Consider the following 17,033-nt stretch of genomic DNA (forward strand, 5'->3'; position numbering starts at 1 on the left):
AAGTTTGAATGGATTTACCCGATGCCGACAGTTATTTATTACTGCATTCTAGACATTAAATGGTAAAAGGTTGGGAAGACTTGTATCGGCTGTTTTACGAATTAGCAAAAACACCAAACTCATTATGTAGACTTAGGATGATGTATGTTGTATTTTAATAACATTGTATATAAACTTATTTCAATATGTTGTATTTTAATTTGATTGGGAAATTTTATGTCAAATATAAAGTTTAAACATAAAAAATCTATAATGACAACGACACTGAAAATTAGGTTGCAAACCATTACATCAGAATTTGGTTAAAATTGGTTTGCAGACAATTACATCATACATATAACCATTACATATAAAAATAATCGCGCCACTGACTTTTATCTGTATGTACGGTGGTATGTGATATTATGTGGAATTGTTACTTATTGTTATGTGGTATTGTTACTATATCGGTATGCTGTTTGTATGCGCAATTATAAATTTAAAAATAAGTTCATCTTGTCGATTTGAAAGCTGGTTAAGAGAAAAAAAAATCTTTAAAATCTTATTTGTGCCTTTGGTGCGCCATTTGGAAAAAGATGGAGTATGTAAGATTGATATGAAGACGTTGTTATATATGAAGTATGTACAGTAGAAACTCTATAAAATAATACACTTTGGGACCACCAAAATTTATTAATTAAAAGAGTTATTAATTAATCGATAAATTAATAATTATTAATTTATATATTAATTAATATTTTATTAATTTATAGTAGAATACTTAGTTTACAAACACCTTTCAAGCTTCCACTTAATTATTGTATACAATGTATGTATATCAAATGAACGGCCTGATTTGAAAGAAACCTTCAATCTCCCACCTTATTATGCTTATTGTGTTCAATGTATCACTTTATGGACATTAAAAATATTTTCTATATAAATACAAGATCAAAATAGGTTAACACAAACAAATCATACACACAACATGGCTTCCCATCTTAAAGGGAGCCCCCTTCGCGAAACGAAGCTATTAAAGCGGCAATCACATTGAACAATTTCTTGTTGAGCTATGAGAAAACAACACCAGAAGTTCTTACTATGCTAAGGAAAATTAGAGACGATATTCAAGGGGAAATTGATTTTAACAAAAAACAAAAGACAATTGAGTCATTTTTTAAGAAACTTTCATAAATCATTCATGTAATATGCTATATATAAGGAATTATTAATTTATATTTTATATGGGGTCTAAAGAAATTATCAAAAATGTATTATCTTATAATTTTAGCGAATTATTAATTTAGCACCCTATCCCCGAGTCGGGACCGGCAAAAAAATATTATCTTAGAGAGTTTATTAAATAATCGAGTATTAATTTATCGAGTTTCTACTGTATTTATAGGCCTTATTTCTAACGACTATATTTCTCCACACATCATCTATACGAGTCCTAGAACCTTATACGAAAACTAAGCAGTGCTTGTGTGTCTGGATGGTGGGTCATGTTTTAAGTATAGTTGAACACCTTGCTAACACCACCCTAGTTTCTTCACTATAAATTACTACATCTATTAACATTTGTTTTCACTACATTTCACCCAGCTTCATTTCTCTCCTTAACTTATTTTCTTTCCTAACTGTATTTCTCTCCTTATTAACTTATTTTCTTTCCTAATTATACCTTATGTCGTCACCTAACGATGGATTTAACTACTCAGAAGATATTTATCCAAAATCATGGTGTATAAGATGTGTAAGCCAAGGCGATGAAGATTACGATCACGTAGTTAGTATGACACATGACTTGTACGCTGATAGACCATGGTACTTTACTTTGAAGATTAACCACTATGGTCATTTTACAGGTTTGTCAAGAAGGATATACACCGTCGGCGCCATAAATTATGTGGACTTTCTACAAATTCAAAACTTCAAAGTCTCTTAAATGAATTTAATAATGCCAAACTTTGGGTATCAAAACTCCAACAATATGTGGTTCTACTTTAAAACTCCGAAGGGTGATCTGGATACATGATTGCTTCCATTAATACTACGGAAGACATTGCATGTTTAACATCATACATTGGTGTTCACAGGGTCCATGAGATTAGCTTGTACGTGGTGCGAGAAGAATTAGCCGTGGCTATTGGAACAGATTGAATGACGACTTATAGAAGGTCGGTGCCTCGAGACGCTCTCGCTGTTTGATTATAATACGTAAAAACCATGTATTTGTCATCTTTAATAATTATGTTAAATAATTTAATGATGTAATGTCTATCTTTAATTATGTTTATTTATATTAGTGTTTGTGTTTTCTAGCGTATTGTAAATTTAAAAATAAAAATAAGAAACAGACTGAAAATCTAAAAGTTTATTTTTTTATAATTAGTATCGTATTTTTCATAAAAAAAAATAAATAATTATATTCTGTTTTGTAAAAGTAAGCTATAAACGAACTTAGAATGTTGTAGGGTATTCCAGATATTTAATGGGGCGAGAAATAATTGCCTTTCTCAGTTAGTAAAAAGAAAATCTGACAAAATAAATATATATATATATATTTAAAAGGGTTGTAGCATAAATGTTTTTTATAGTGAGAATTTCTAGTGTTTAATAATTTAAGTCGTATGGCCAATACTACTTGTATTTGCTTTTGAAAAAAAAATTATCTATTACAAATAAATGCTACTATTGTAGGTAGGAAAAAAAAATAAAATTCATCTCGTGTAGACCATACAACTTGTATGGCTTCCACTCGTATATTAAAATTCAAATTGTCTCATATAGCCCATACAACTAGTATAGGCCTTCTCGTATTAATCGGTCACCAGGTACTAACAAAAAGTTGCCACCTATACGAGTAGTATGAGTAGTATGAGCTATACGACTCGTATAGGTGGGTCAAGGTGTCTAAACAACAAAATGGGTGTCTAAACAGAGAAGCATTAGACCATGTGTAGCCTTTTGTGGCTCCGTTGTGTGGAAAGTCGATTCGGACATTTTTCTTTCGTTGATCAAACATACCGAGCATTAGACCATGCGTAGTTAAAACTTTCCACACTTAAGCGTTTTGCGACACGTGGTGGTCCAGTCAGCATTAGAGAGTTTTGTAAAAAGTGACGTAGTGGTAAAAAAACCCATAACTCTCATGCAATCATTATCCCATCTCTCTCTCTCTCACACACACACACAGAGAAAACACCTCTCCTTGTACATAACTTTGAAACCCATAACTTTGAGTGAGGCGGTGTAGTGAATATTTATGGGCCGTAACTTTACTCATAACTCTTCCACTACACATGGTCTTAACATCAAGGTTAATATTAAACATTCTAATTAAAGGTAACCATGTATTGTGTTAAGATGAAAGAATGACCACTCATCTAGCAATTTTCATTGATATAATCGGGTTCAAATGCAACCAAGATTTAGTAATTATTTACCTCATGAGGTTCTCTTGCTATCGCTCAACTTTCTTGAGCAAGTGCAAAGTTATAAACACTTTTTTTATTCGTTTTATGTATTAAATACCTCTAAACAAATATTATGATACCCTAAAGGGACATAATTTCTGGTTCCGTTAAGACACGTGAATCTTTAGAGTCACCACTGTTTCCCGTTCAAACAACCCAATAAATGCGTGTCTTCAGGGCATCAAGAACTTAAATAATTTAATAAATATATATTTTTTAAGTTATCTACTTATCCACACCTCATACACGTGATGCCTAAAATCAATCCAATAATGATAAACGGGGTCAAATGTCACATGCCACAAATGCCACACTAACACTATTATGGATATGCTCCAACAACTTTGTAACTATATATAACACAAACATGTCTTCCAAAATAAAAAAATGTATTTGCAATTTGTAAATGTAGAAGTGATTATGGCATGGGCCACCCGCCGGCGCCGGAATCCTAAAGATAATGTAACATATTGAAGAAAAATGGTTCCTAAATGGATAAAAAGCACCCATGATGCTAATAAGTGAATTAATTGATTTAGACTTCATAAAAAGACAGCATTTTTTTTATGTTATCTTGTATAGTAGTAAAGAAACGTTTAGGGAGTTGGGGGCGCCTGCAGGTACTCAAGATACGGGTTAGGTATTCGTGCAACAAACACCGCCGCCGGTGGTTAAATAGTGGTGAAATCGGGTACCCAAAACTGGTATTGGTAACTGATGGCAACTAGCCGTTGCGTTGGTCAAACTAGCCGTTGGTTTTGTGATTCTAATTAAAAAAAACATATATCCTTATTGCCTTATAAATACATAATTTATCTCACTATTATTTTTCACACACACTCTTCACAACCATCCTCTCTATTCAAACATATGTTCACGATTTTTATTTTCTACCGGATGAAAATGTGCATCACCGATTTCAATTTGATCTAGTGGCTCATCTTCAAACTTTAGATCTGTTGTACCTTAACACGGACGAGGATGAGTAGTTTTTTTATTTATGTTATCCTACTTTTGATGCTTATTATTTGAATTATGTAGTTTTTTAAAATTTAAATAAAGGTTTAGTTATTGTTGTGTGTTAAATTTGGTTAATATTTGTGTTTTTAAAATTAAAATGAAAAAAAAAACAAAAAAGATTTAGAGGTACTTGGTTTAAAAGGTTTTGAGATCCTTCATAGTGTAAATGACATGCGGTGTACAATAGTACGTATTATGTAAACAGTCCTTTTATTTTATCTTATATATAGTATATATATATTAAAGAAACACTTGTAATGTACAAGAGTATTAAGTAACACGGTATACAGTCCTTTTAGTTGACAAATAAATAAATCAATTACAGAAGATGAGTAATACAATACACATTCCTTTTATACGTATACGGGCGGGTTAGAATTGCCTCCGAATACATATGAAAGCACATGTAGTTTTCCAAGCTATAACTACACGTGAAGTAAAATAATTATGTAACATGCATGAGTCCTAAAATAATTACAAATAAATATAAATAATTACGTAACTTATTAAAATAATTCATTACGCAATTTATATCAATACCAATAATAATGCAACATACATCTGATCATTCGTACAGTTTGCACGTTAACAATATTTAACCATATTCATGCGCTCCGAATAACTGTGTCACTTGTTTTAACTTTTAACATCCAGAAACCAAGGTTATCAACCACCCCATAACCGTCACACCCGCCACCAACCCACCAAACGCTAGAACCACCGCCAGTCCCATCGCCACACTCGGCCTACTCTCCATCAAAAACCTCTGTAAACCCGCAACAACTTCATAAACATCCGCATAATATCCACCACTATAAGTATATGTCTTCTCCCACTCCATCCAATCATCCGGCAACCGATAATCCTCATCTTGATCACACTTCATCTTCCGAATCCTTTCTCTCAAAACAATCATATTCTCGTCCACTATTTTCCCATTAAAACCATCTTTATTGTGGTACACAAATGTTACATGGCTTTTGTATTTATCATGGTTGATGACAGCACTTCCCGGGTTACGGATTCTCCCGAAGAATGTAACTCCGGGATGTGTTAAGTGTAAGAAGGGTGAAGTATGCATTTGTTTCGTAATATTTGAATGCATGTTAGATTGCTAGCTGACTTCAAATGATGGTATTTAAATAGGTAATGAATTGTGGACGGTGCATAATTACTAGTTGGTCTTGGTGTGGGTCTTTGGTCGGAGATATTGACTCTCATTTGATTATTATTTTTATTTCTTATTCTTAGTTACTACATAATTATATATTTTAAAATTTATATAATGTACTTATATACATGTATGTAAAGCTGTCTAGTTAAATTTAATTTAGCTTGTTAATCCTAATGAGCTTAAACGTTGAGCTCAAATTCGGCTTGTAAGAAACTCAAATTAGCTCGTTGCTCTTCAACCAACACGTTTATTTTAATTTTAAATATAATCATTATATTTCTATTTTACACACACACACACACATATATATATTAGTTTTTATCCCTCGTATTATGAGGTTGTTATTATTCGTTTTTAATAATTATATATATAAATATATATATATATATATATATATATTATTTTAATTTTATTTATTGTAAGAAAGTTAATAATATACTTAGGATTTGATGACGAAAATGTTTCACAAATAAATGAGATGTTATAACTCGGTCTAAAGGCTATCTGGGTTTGGTGAGACCCATGACTCGTTTATTGTTTTTACTATAAAATTGTTTCTTAATTATAAATAATATCTTTTTAAAAGAAAAATCAGATATCAGTTTTTAGAATATCCATATTTTATAGGATTTTCATATCAAATATTTGATAAGATTAATTTTTATTTAATGAGATGTTATAACTCGTTTAAGCACTATCTGGGCTTGGTGATACCCATACCCCGTGAATGCAGGTCAAATGCATGAAAAACCTTTATTTATAAATTAATAAAGCAATCCGGTGGTTTAAGAAAATATCGGAAGGTTTCGTTTATAATACACAATTTATAATTAATAAATACAAATATTTATTAGGTTATAATTAATTTTTGTTTTAATTTACAAATTGAAATCTATGTTTCAATTTAATGATCCAAACGAGCAAACCAGTAAGCAAATTAACAAGTAAGCTTACTTTTGCTCAACCCCGGCTTGGTCTGAGAGTTCATTAAAAGAAACATATTTTGAACAAGCTTTTTTGAGTGATTTCGAGCCACTATAATTTTGAATAAACTACATTATTAAGTGTAATAAGATGGTTATTTTGCTTGAATAAATACATATTATACTATTTTGTGTATTTAGTAAAAAGATAATTAGTTGGTTGTTTCTTGTAGTATGTATGTATATCTATATGCTTATTTGTTTCTCATATACTTTTACAGTTACTAGATACAACGTGATCCTTACAATTTACCAAACTGACCCAATCCGACCTCTGTAAAAATAATTTCAACTTTTCGTTCGTGAATCTTTGCTAAAGATGTATTGAAAGTAAAGGAGGATCCGGCTTGATATTGTCGGCTAAGGCAGGAAAGGATGAGCCGGATTGGTTTAAGCAGCCAGTTGACAGGCCACGCTGATTGGGGTCATATGTTTTTGAATCTTCCAGTTCAGTTGACTTGCATGCTTCAAAAGGGTGTCGAGCCGGACTTGGACTAAGACACTGAGGGGCGAGACTCAAAAATGTATTTAAAAAACTCATAAATCATAAACTGGGAGGGGGGGCTCAAATTTTCAATTGGAAACGTCTAAAACTACACTACGTATAACATATTTCGGGTGAAAAACTAAATCGCAAAAAAAAAAAAAAACTGAGGGGGTCCAGACCCACCCCCCGCCCTTGCTATACTTTGCCACTACTATAGTGGGGCCTTTGGGTGACGAGTTTTCCCCGAACAGAAGATAGTGGGTATGGGCTACCTAGCTCTCTATGCGATAGCAGAGGTATATATGGGCCGTCTTTTGTCATTGGGTTACCTCGGATAGCTAGGTTTCATTCGATGGTCATTCAAATTGAAAAAGGCAGAAAAACCTCAGTCAGAAAGGATTCTTCCATGCGTCTTATTCGTTACAAACTTACAATTGCTTCATGAAATCCAAGCTCACCTCGCTATAAACATGCAAGGCTAATTTACCCATGAATCCATGATCACAATCGATCGGATCTAACATTTGTTTTACAAATGTATTTAAGTTGACATTTTTTTAACTTGTACTAGATGTAGATATGCTTTTATTATTTGAACTATTTGGTGATTTAAGAAGTTTATGTGTTTAATGTATGTGGGTTGCAATTTGCAAAGCATGCTCTTGACTTTATTTGTTAAAATCATTAAAGGACCGTTGCAATTTGCAAAACATGTGTTAAATTAGGATGTGTCTATGTAGCTTACTGGTATGATTAATTGAAACTATACATGGTGCTATCAAATTTAAACCTAAATGTGATCGCTTGCTTGAAACGAGATGAGAAAGTTATTGAGCCCGAGATCAAGCCATGTATGGAAGTATCGTTTACGCTCGTCAAGTTTGATTTAAGGTTTGCCTTTTTATGTATTAATTTCATATTGCACGTACAACCAAGTTTAATCTAATCTTTGGCTTGTTTAACTTTAATTTAATGTACAAGAGCTCGAGTCAAACTTATTCAAACTCTCAACCCTAGGTATGTAAGCGAACCAAACTGGATCGGACGAGACCTTGTTCGTGTTCATCAGTTAAGCTTTTGTTGGGGAAACGGACGGTTCATGAACATTCTACCGAACGAAAGTTCATTTCCGTGTCCATTGATTAAGGAATTGAGTTTGCCCGTTTCCGTTTGTGTCCGTCCGTTAGTATCATAAACCGACGCTAACGGACATTAATGGACAACCGAACATTAATGGACAAACAAACACCAATGAAAGCTAATGAACGTTAATGAACAAACAAACTTAAACATATTAAAATACTTAACATAAACACTAATCAATATTACACCACATGATATCCAAAAATGTATAACGCTTAACAAAGTAACTAAATACATAACCATATATCAAAATAATGTTTTGGAGTTCAACATACACAACACTATTAAATGGACGTTACCAGTTGTTCACGAACACAGCCCTTGTCCGTGTTCATTCGTTAAACTTACTAAACAAATTTTTTTTTGTCCGTGTTCGATTTATTTATTAAACGAACATCCCAATATTTCCTATTTCACCCCTCAACACAAAACGCCAAAAAGTATAAACTTTCTAACAACTTTTGGCGCCAAAAAAACCTTCATTTCATCACAGTAATCCACCATTTCCAACAAACAACTTCACAAGCTTACTCATCAATGGTGATGAAACTTATGTTAATCCTCACGGCAGTTACCTTCACAACAATACTCCACCTCACCACCGCACTGCCACCGGAAACACTCACCAACGCCGCCGACACGCTGGCAAACTCCGGCTACGTGGCGATGTCGTTAACAATCAATCTCGTCTCCGACGTCCTGCTCTCACACCACAACTCCGCAACTGTATTCACGCCTCCGGACTCGTCGTTTGCTGACTACGGACAGCCGTCGTTGTCCATTCTTCAATTGCACTTCTCGCCGATGGCGTTTTCGCTTCAGAGCATCAGGTCTCTGCCGTACGGCACCAAAATTCCTACCGTTGACTCAGGTACGGTCCGAGCCGTCACCGTTCGATTAGATTTCGATATATGACGTCATATTAGCTGGATCGCCGGTTTATTTTATAGTAATTCTTTGTATAATAATAATAATAATAATAATAATAATAATAATAAATAATTATTCGTCTAGTCAGATATCGATAAATGATGTCATAATCATCAGATCTTCGTCTTATTTTTTAATCATTTTTTTATAATAATAATAATAATAATAATAATAATAATAATAATAAAAACAAGTTATTCGTCTCTTACTCTCTTATAGGTCAGATCTCTAGATAAATGACGTCATAATTGTCAGATTCGGTTTAATTTATTATCATTTTTGTATAATAATTTTAACTAATAATCATAATAATAATAATAATGAGGTAATTATTCGTCTCTTATAGGTCAGATCTCGATAAATGACGTCATAATAGTCTGAACTTCGGTTTATTTTGTTATCATTTTCTATAATAATAATAATAATAATAATAAGTTATTCGTCTATTATACATCAAATCTCCATATATTACGTCATATAGCCGATTTATTTCATAATAATAATAATTATTGACCGTTGATTCAGGTACGTTCCTAACCGTCACCACACCGTCACCGTCCGATCAAATCTCCATCAACGACGTCAAAATCATCGGATCACCAGTCTTCGACGACGGATCATTAATCGTATTCGGTATCGAAGACTTCTTCGACCCGAACTTCACCATTCCGGATCCTCCAGTTCCAGTTTCCACTTTAGATCACTGTACGACGTCGTTTCCAGATAATAATAATAATAATAACAGTTTCTCATTTCATGATACTGCTAACGTCTTAATATCCAGAGGATATTCCGTTATCGCCTCGTTTCTTAACCTCCAGCTGTTAGGGTTTGTGAACCAACCAAGGTTAACTGTTTTTGCACCGAGTGATGAGGTCATGATAGAATATTCCGGTAGGTTTCCTGATTACCAGTCATTGTTTTACCGGCACGTGTTGCCGTGTAAAATCTCGTGGCGAGATTTGATTAATGTGGAGGATGGGACCGGATTCGACACGTATTTGGAGGGGTTTGAGGTGAGGATATTTCGGTCCGGTGGGACGTATAAGGTGAATGAGGTGGCGATTACGTTTCCGGATATGTATTATAGTGGGTGGATTGTGGTGCATGGGATTAGAGAGGCGCTTTCGCTTCCGAAGATGGCTGATGAGGTTAGTGATGGTGATGATCCGTTTGATGATGATTCGCCTGCGAAACCGGAAGGTAGAGAGCTGAGTGGTTCGGATTTGGATTCGGATCGTTCGGAGTTTTGATTGCATGTTGGATACGTACATTACCTGTTGATGATGCATATAATAAGTTTGTTCTGTAAATTGTGAATTGAGTTCATATGATCATATCAATGATCTAATGATAGTTTTTGGTGAATAATTGACTGATTATTACAGTTTGCAATCAATCATCAAAGGTGCACTATTGAGTGTTGAATTTGGTATTTAGGGATGCACCAGAGCTCGATTAGGCTTGAGTTTGGCCCGTTTAATCTTACGAGAGCTCGAGCTTGAGCTCCTTTTCAAACTCAGTCTCTCGGCTAAGTGATCTTTCCATACATACATGGCTCGAGCTCAAGAGCTCAGTAACTAAACAAACTTTGTTTGAGGCTTGAGCTTGGCTCGAGATAAAACGACTAGACTCATTTCGAGCCTTTTATCAATCCAATCCCGAGATGCTCGCGAGTGACTCAGCTTGTTGCGCGATACTCTATCACTTAGGGGGTGTTTGGCATAGTTTTTTTAACAGAGTTTACAGCCTTTTTAACTTTTCTTTTACAAAATAAGCTTAACTTGGTGTTTGATTTAGCTTTTTAAACTTATGTTAATTAGCTTATATAGGCTAATTTAAATAAGTTTATTTGAAGATGGGTTTTTAGCTTATTTACGTAAGAGTATAATCATAAACCAAAAAATAAAAGATATGCCAAACACCCCTCAGGTATTCTGGAAACAATATTTTTTTCAAAGGCATACATTAGAATTGGTGATCAGATGGGCTTCTATACATTAGTCAGGTTTGGGCTTTGTGGCCCAATCTAAAGTAAAGAGGAGTGTTAGACTGTTAGGGCAGTTGCTATCGACAGTATCTTTAAATGGGCTTCTTGGTTGATGCCCAATGATTTGACAAGCACTATTCTTTAGCTGGTTAATCATCTTGCATTCTTACTCATAGTTGGTAGAGGTGGAAGTCCTAACCTGTTAATCAAATCGAAACCGGAACCTACCCGAAATCGCCTATGCCTATAAATCGGTGTAGTAGAAATTGGCTAGTAACCGATATTAACCGTAGGTTAGGATCCGGATAGAGATTTCACATGGGAGCCCATTAACCGAAACTGGTTAAATTTAAGGAATCACATAAAATAAAGACAAGACATAAGAATTTTTTTTTAAGTGACATAAAGATAAGTGATTAAATAATTATTTATATATTCTTAAATATTTTTAAAATATATCGGATTACCGCTAAAACGAGTCGCCATGAGTAGATTGTAAGGTTAAACAAGTCGTGCATGACGAGTTAACTACTAATAAACTACTCGTATTGGGAACGTAAACCGGAAAAACTAGCCGTTGACTAAGATCTACTCGTAACGACTAATTGAGCTTTCAAACTAACATGTCCAGTTAGTCTTTTGTAAAACTAACCGGTTCGATGTAGTTGGTAAACAAACAACTCGTCGTGGTTAGTTTGGTAAACTGCTCGTGTCTCAATAAGTTTTAAAATCTACTCGTCGCGACTAAAGGACTTATGAATTGCTCGTGGACGTTGATTAAGAGGCATGCAACTTCTTTATTCGTGACGATCAAATGATTAGTGAACATGTTCGTTACGGTTATTTATGGCCACGTGAGAAGTTTTAATTAGTTTAACAAACTACTTGTGTGTTAACTTAATATACTCGTCAAAACTAGTTTATAATACCTATTTACATAAAACTTAAATTTGTTGTCATAAATGCTTATTTTAGGAATTTTCCATTTGTCTTGACCAAAACCCTCCGGTCTTCGGCCATAGACCTCACGCAATTCTTGATCTTCATGCTTGAAGTTGAACATATAATGTAATTGCTTACATTCTACATAGGTGTTCACTTTAAATGCTTATATTGTTTTAATGTCAATATGCTTAAATATGTATACCATTATTATCACATCGTATAATATCTATATATAAAAGGTGACATGATAACTTATATGTCAATGAAGAGAAACAAAATAGATTTAAGTCTTTTAAACAAGTTGCATACATTAGACCATTTGTTCATATTCTGTGATACAATGCACTATATTTAATAACAACAATTATTAATATCATTATGATTACTGGCGTGTGGTATCGTTTAATGGGCAATTTATTTATATATCTACAATTGCAAAGGTCGGTATGCATAAACAGTTGTACTCCACGCTGTATGGTTTACAACTTTCAATCTTCATCGAGCAACCTGCCACGTTGCTTTTCTAATGATACGTGTCCTAAAATTCTGACATCTTCCTTATCATTTTCACATACTCATTAGTCCCTTCACATGCTCACCCCAATTCTCTAAAATCTGAGCCTCCAGTTCAGATACACTACTCGATCGAAGACATCTACAAAGAGAAGGAGGAGTTCCTTGACCTGTCATATCCATGAATTGATGGTGGTGATTGCGGCGCGGTGGTGGTCTACCGATTGCTAGAGGGAGAAGAGAAAGACCGTTGTGGTGGTTGTCGTGATAGGATTGGTGGAATTTTTTTTCGAAACGGTGCATATTTACAAAAAAAAAATGGAAAACTGGGGAAAGTAAAAAAAAAAGGTAAACGGTGTATCATTTCCTGCCACCAGAGGATTAGGAACAATGCGGATTAGGATCCTCCGTTGGCAGGCGAGGTTCAATCATTGGGGCCTATTCCTTCCACGCCAATGGAGGATTAAGAGCAGCAACTTACAAACCCCGTTTATGTTCCGTTATAAAACTTAGCCGACGCCTGAACCGAGTGTTTCCTTATTCAGCACGTCATGAACAGTACCAGGTGGAGTCATCCCTACAAATATCAGACGAATCTGGTTTCAGTCAGTACACGGTAGAATTTCAAGAACGAACCTGCACGTGTGGTAAGTGGCAAATTTATGGTTTCCCGTGTAGCCATGCAATCGCGGTATGCCACCACATCAGTGGAAATGAAAGAGCAATGGCTGATCCGAGGTATTACACACAAACCTACCGTGCCCAATACAGTCACCAGTATTTTCCAGTGCCTCATAAAGAAGATTGGTACGCCGGCTGGCGAATTCAAAAGGACCTATCAAAGATAACCATCTTAAGGGGAAGACGGCGTGCTAGGAGGATGTACAACGAGATGGACGCCAGCTACGCTGAGGAAACGACGAGTCGTAGATGTTCCGGTTGTAAATCAACAGGTCATAGGATCAACAATTGTCCGAATCGGCTGGTACCGTTCAGGCGTCGGCTGAGTTTTATAACGAAAACACAAACGGGGTTTATAAGTTGCTGCTCTTAATCCTCCGTTGGCGTGGAAGGAATAGGCCCCAATGATTGAACCTCGCCTGCCAATGGAGGATCCTAATCCGCATTGTTCCTAATCCTCTGGTGGCAGGAAATGATACACCATTTACCTTTTTTTTTTTTTTGACTTTCCCCGTTTTCCTTTTTTTTTTTTTAAATATGCACCATTTCGAAAAAAAATTCAGGATTGGTGGCGGTGTTTGCGGTGGTGGTGATGGTGGAATAGGGCCTCAATAAGAAAGTACGTCGTGGTGGATAATGGTCATCTGTTCTTCAACAGGTTCCGACTTCAATTACTATTGATTTTAGTGAATAGCTTACGATTTTTCATTTTGCTTTGATTTGGTGTCTGATATCTAAATGAATGTTCGATTCTTTGTTTTTTGTGTTGCAGAGAGAATCCGATGATTTGGAGTTTCAGGTATGCATTCTAACCTGCTTCTATCTTCAATCTTTCCCTGTGCTTAGGGTGTAGTTAACTTTAATTTTTTGTTTGTAGTACTAGTTTGGATTTAGTTTTCTATTACTTTGTAATTGATGTTGTCATTCAGTTTTGCTTTTGACAATAAGGGTTGAAGTTTATTAGGTTTACCTTTTTAATGATTTGTAATTAGTGTTGTGAATAAGGGTTCATTTTGTGTAGTTTATTTGGGGTTAAAATCACTTCAGGGTAATAGGCTTTTACTATTAATCCCATTTGTGGTTTTTGATTAGCCTTGATTGTAAGCTTCTGTTAGTTTGAATATGTTGTACATATGAAGTCAAAATAGAATTTCAGATGAACATTCATTGTTAATCCTTTCACATTTACTTTTGGATGTAGGTTGTTACTTTATGTTTCTATTGTTGTGTGTGGTGATCTTAGATGTTTACTTTTAACAGAGAAGCTGACACATCCAACAAATGCAAGCAGGTTGGCTAGGCAAAAGAGTTTTACAAGTGTAACGATCATGACATTGTAACCGTCACGATAGTAAGGTAAATATTCACTTTTATTCTTGCATCAAGGTTGCAACATTTGGTAACCCATTCCTAGGATGGCATGCATTTCTAAAATGACTTCAGTGGTGGAATTATGCAGAATTAAAGTGCTATGTGTTTGCATTACCATTTGACTTTAGTAATGATGCAATTTGTTATTATTGTTACAATTATTATTATGCATTAACATTGAGACGTGTAGGCCTATCAAATGATCAGTTGTAACATGACTTCTGTTTAGAAAACGACTTCAATCAATAAGCTTTTAGTCAAAACAACATACTTAATGATGATGTTATTATAATTATTAATTAACAATTAAATTTGGCATGAACTTCATACTTAAACCCAGTAAATAATCTGTGGAACAAGATCGGTTTTTTAAATAAGTGAAGTGACTACAATCGTCAATATACAGTTAACATGTTCGGATGGTGTGACTGTAGGTTGATCTTAGTTCAGCTCTTGATTTGTAATCTTAGTTGTTTTTGAATATTTGAATCATATGTTTGCAGAAACAAAAGCACCATTACATAATTATGTTACATTCATTAACAAAAATCCATGACCTTACAACAATCACAATTATGACATGTCTTTGCATACATACAGGTACAACGTATTAGCAACGATGGTAGACATCACTGTCACGACAACTGCAACTTTTTTCGATAAGATAATGGTTGCATTAGTGGGCGAAAGTTGTGAGGACCTCATCAACAAGCATGGCTATTAAAAGACCATCGTCTTCACTCGCAAATCAGACGCCTCGCTCGGCATCGAACTACCGACAAAATAGCTGCCACCAACAACACAGACAGTATTCCAAGAAAAAAAGGCTCACCCTGATATGGCAGGTAAACATACTTACGATACTCAAGTTTATTGAAAATAAACTAACGTAGACAACAATCGCAATTTGCAGAAGACGAAATGCTGATGGTGCGTGAAGGCGGTGGTGGTAACTTCATCTTTTTAAGTAAAGTGAAGATGTAAATAAACAGAGTTGCACCCTACCCCGCAACGCGGGGGTGTAAATACTTGTTGGCATATAAGAGTATCTTCTATATCTTCTATGGCACATTATTTATTGGTAAGATGGTAAGTAAATAATGAATAGTTATAGAGTGTGAGTGTGTGTGTGTGTGTGTGTTTTTTGGTTTCTAAAGCACATCACCACATCACCACAAGGAATACACATGAATTTATGTATTGGTTGTTGTGGAATTTAGTCAACAAATACTTTTGTCAAACAAAGCTACCTAATAAATTAATCCTTTCTAATATTTATTTAGTATTATAATATACCCCATTATTGTTAGTTACATAAACAATAAAACAAAGTACCACTATATAAGATGTTTCGCGGCAATATGATCGCATCACCTTTTATTCATGTATCCCACATGAAATTTGAGTTTAAACTTCCTACAAGGCAGGCATACTCTCCTTTCGGCTATCCCCTTTCATTCACGTATCAACAATGTGACATCCGTCAAATTTGAGTCTCGCGTTGTATTAGTTTGTAAACTTTTATTCCGTTTTAAAACCGACTCAACATTTTTAGAACTTATTTAATTATTATATAATAATATTTTTGACCTCGATCATAAATAAATCGATGTTTGTCATATTATAGTGTCGTTAAGAAAAACGTAAGGGGCTTAAACTAATTTTCGTAAAGTTGTTACAAGTTATAAGAACCTTTAAAACTCGTTTTGAACATTGACTGAAACTTGGAGGGCGTTTTGTGAAAATATGCATACATATATAAACAACCGTAAACCTAATATCATAAGCAAAACCACACCAGCCTTCATCTTCTTCCTCCTTGATTCCGGCCGCCGCCGCCATCTCCGGCCACCACTTTCCACTACATCACCACCATCTCAGCCACCCCTCAACCCGACACCACCACCCTCGCGTTCCGGCAGCCCTCCCCCTCCCTCGGCTCGTTTTTCCGGTGACCGGAAGGCTGGCCACCGGTGTGTCGCACTCTCTCTCCCTCTCGCTGCGGTCTCTCCGACGCACTCTCTCTCACTCTCCGTCTCTCTCTATCTTTCTCTCTCGCTGTAACTCTCTCTCTCTCTTATCTCTTCGGCGCTCTCTCCCTCCCTCTCGCTGTAACTCTCTCTCCCGCTCGCTGCAGTCTCTCCGACGCACTCTCTCTCACTCTCCGTCTCTCTCTATCTTTCTCTCTCGCTGTAACTCTCTCTCTCTCTATCTCTTCGGCGCTCTCTCCCTCTCTACGGCTCTCTCTCTCTCTCTCTTTTTCCCTTCATCCCTCCCTCCGGTTGCGGTTTCCATCTCCGACGACCTCATGAACATATAGTAGGTACAAGTTAATTTG

The 17,033-nt window shown here is 35.2% G+C and overlaps 1 protein-coding gene across 1 annotated transcript; it reads left to right on the plus strand.

Annotated features, from left to right (window-relative positions):
• Positions 1 to 8,769: 8,769 nt before the first annotated feature.
• LOC143590556 (putative fasciclin-like arabinogalactan protein 20) lies at positions 8,770 to 10,501 on the plus strand. Its single transcript, XM_077071003.1, has 2 exons — positions 8,770 to 9,136; positions 9,721 to 10,501. Exons 1-2 carry the CDS (start codon positions 8,803 to 8,805, stop codon positions 10,446 to 10,448), a joined length of 1,062 nt encoding a protein of 353 aa, XP_076927118.1. The 5' UTR covers positions 8,770 to 8,802; the 3' UTR covers positions 10,449 to 10,501.
• Positions 10,502 to 17,033: the final 6,532 nt, after the last annotated feature.

The sequence above is a fragment of the Bidens hawaiensis genome, unplaced genomic scaffold, assembly GCF_021521415.1.
Source record: "Bidens hawaiensis isolate Kalapana, Puna unplaced genomic scaffold, B.hawaiensis_p1.1 tig00038657_1, whole genome shotgun sequence".
Classification (NCBI taxonomy): Eukaryota; Viridiplantae; Streptophyta; class Magnoliopsida; order Asterales; family Asteraceae; genus Bidens; species Bidens hawaiensis.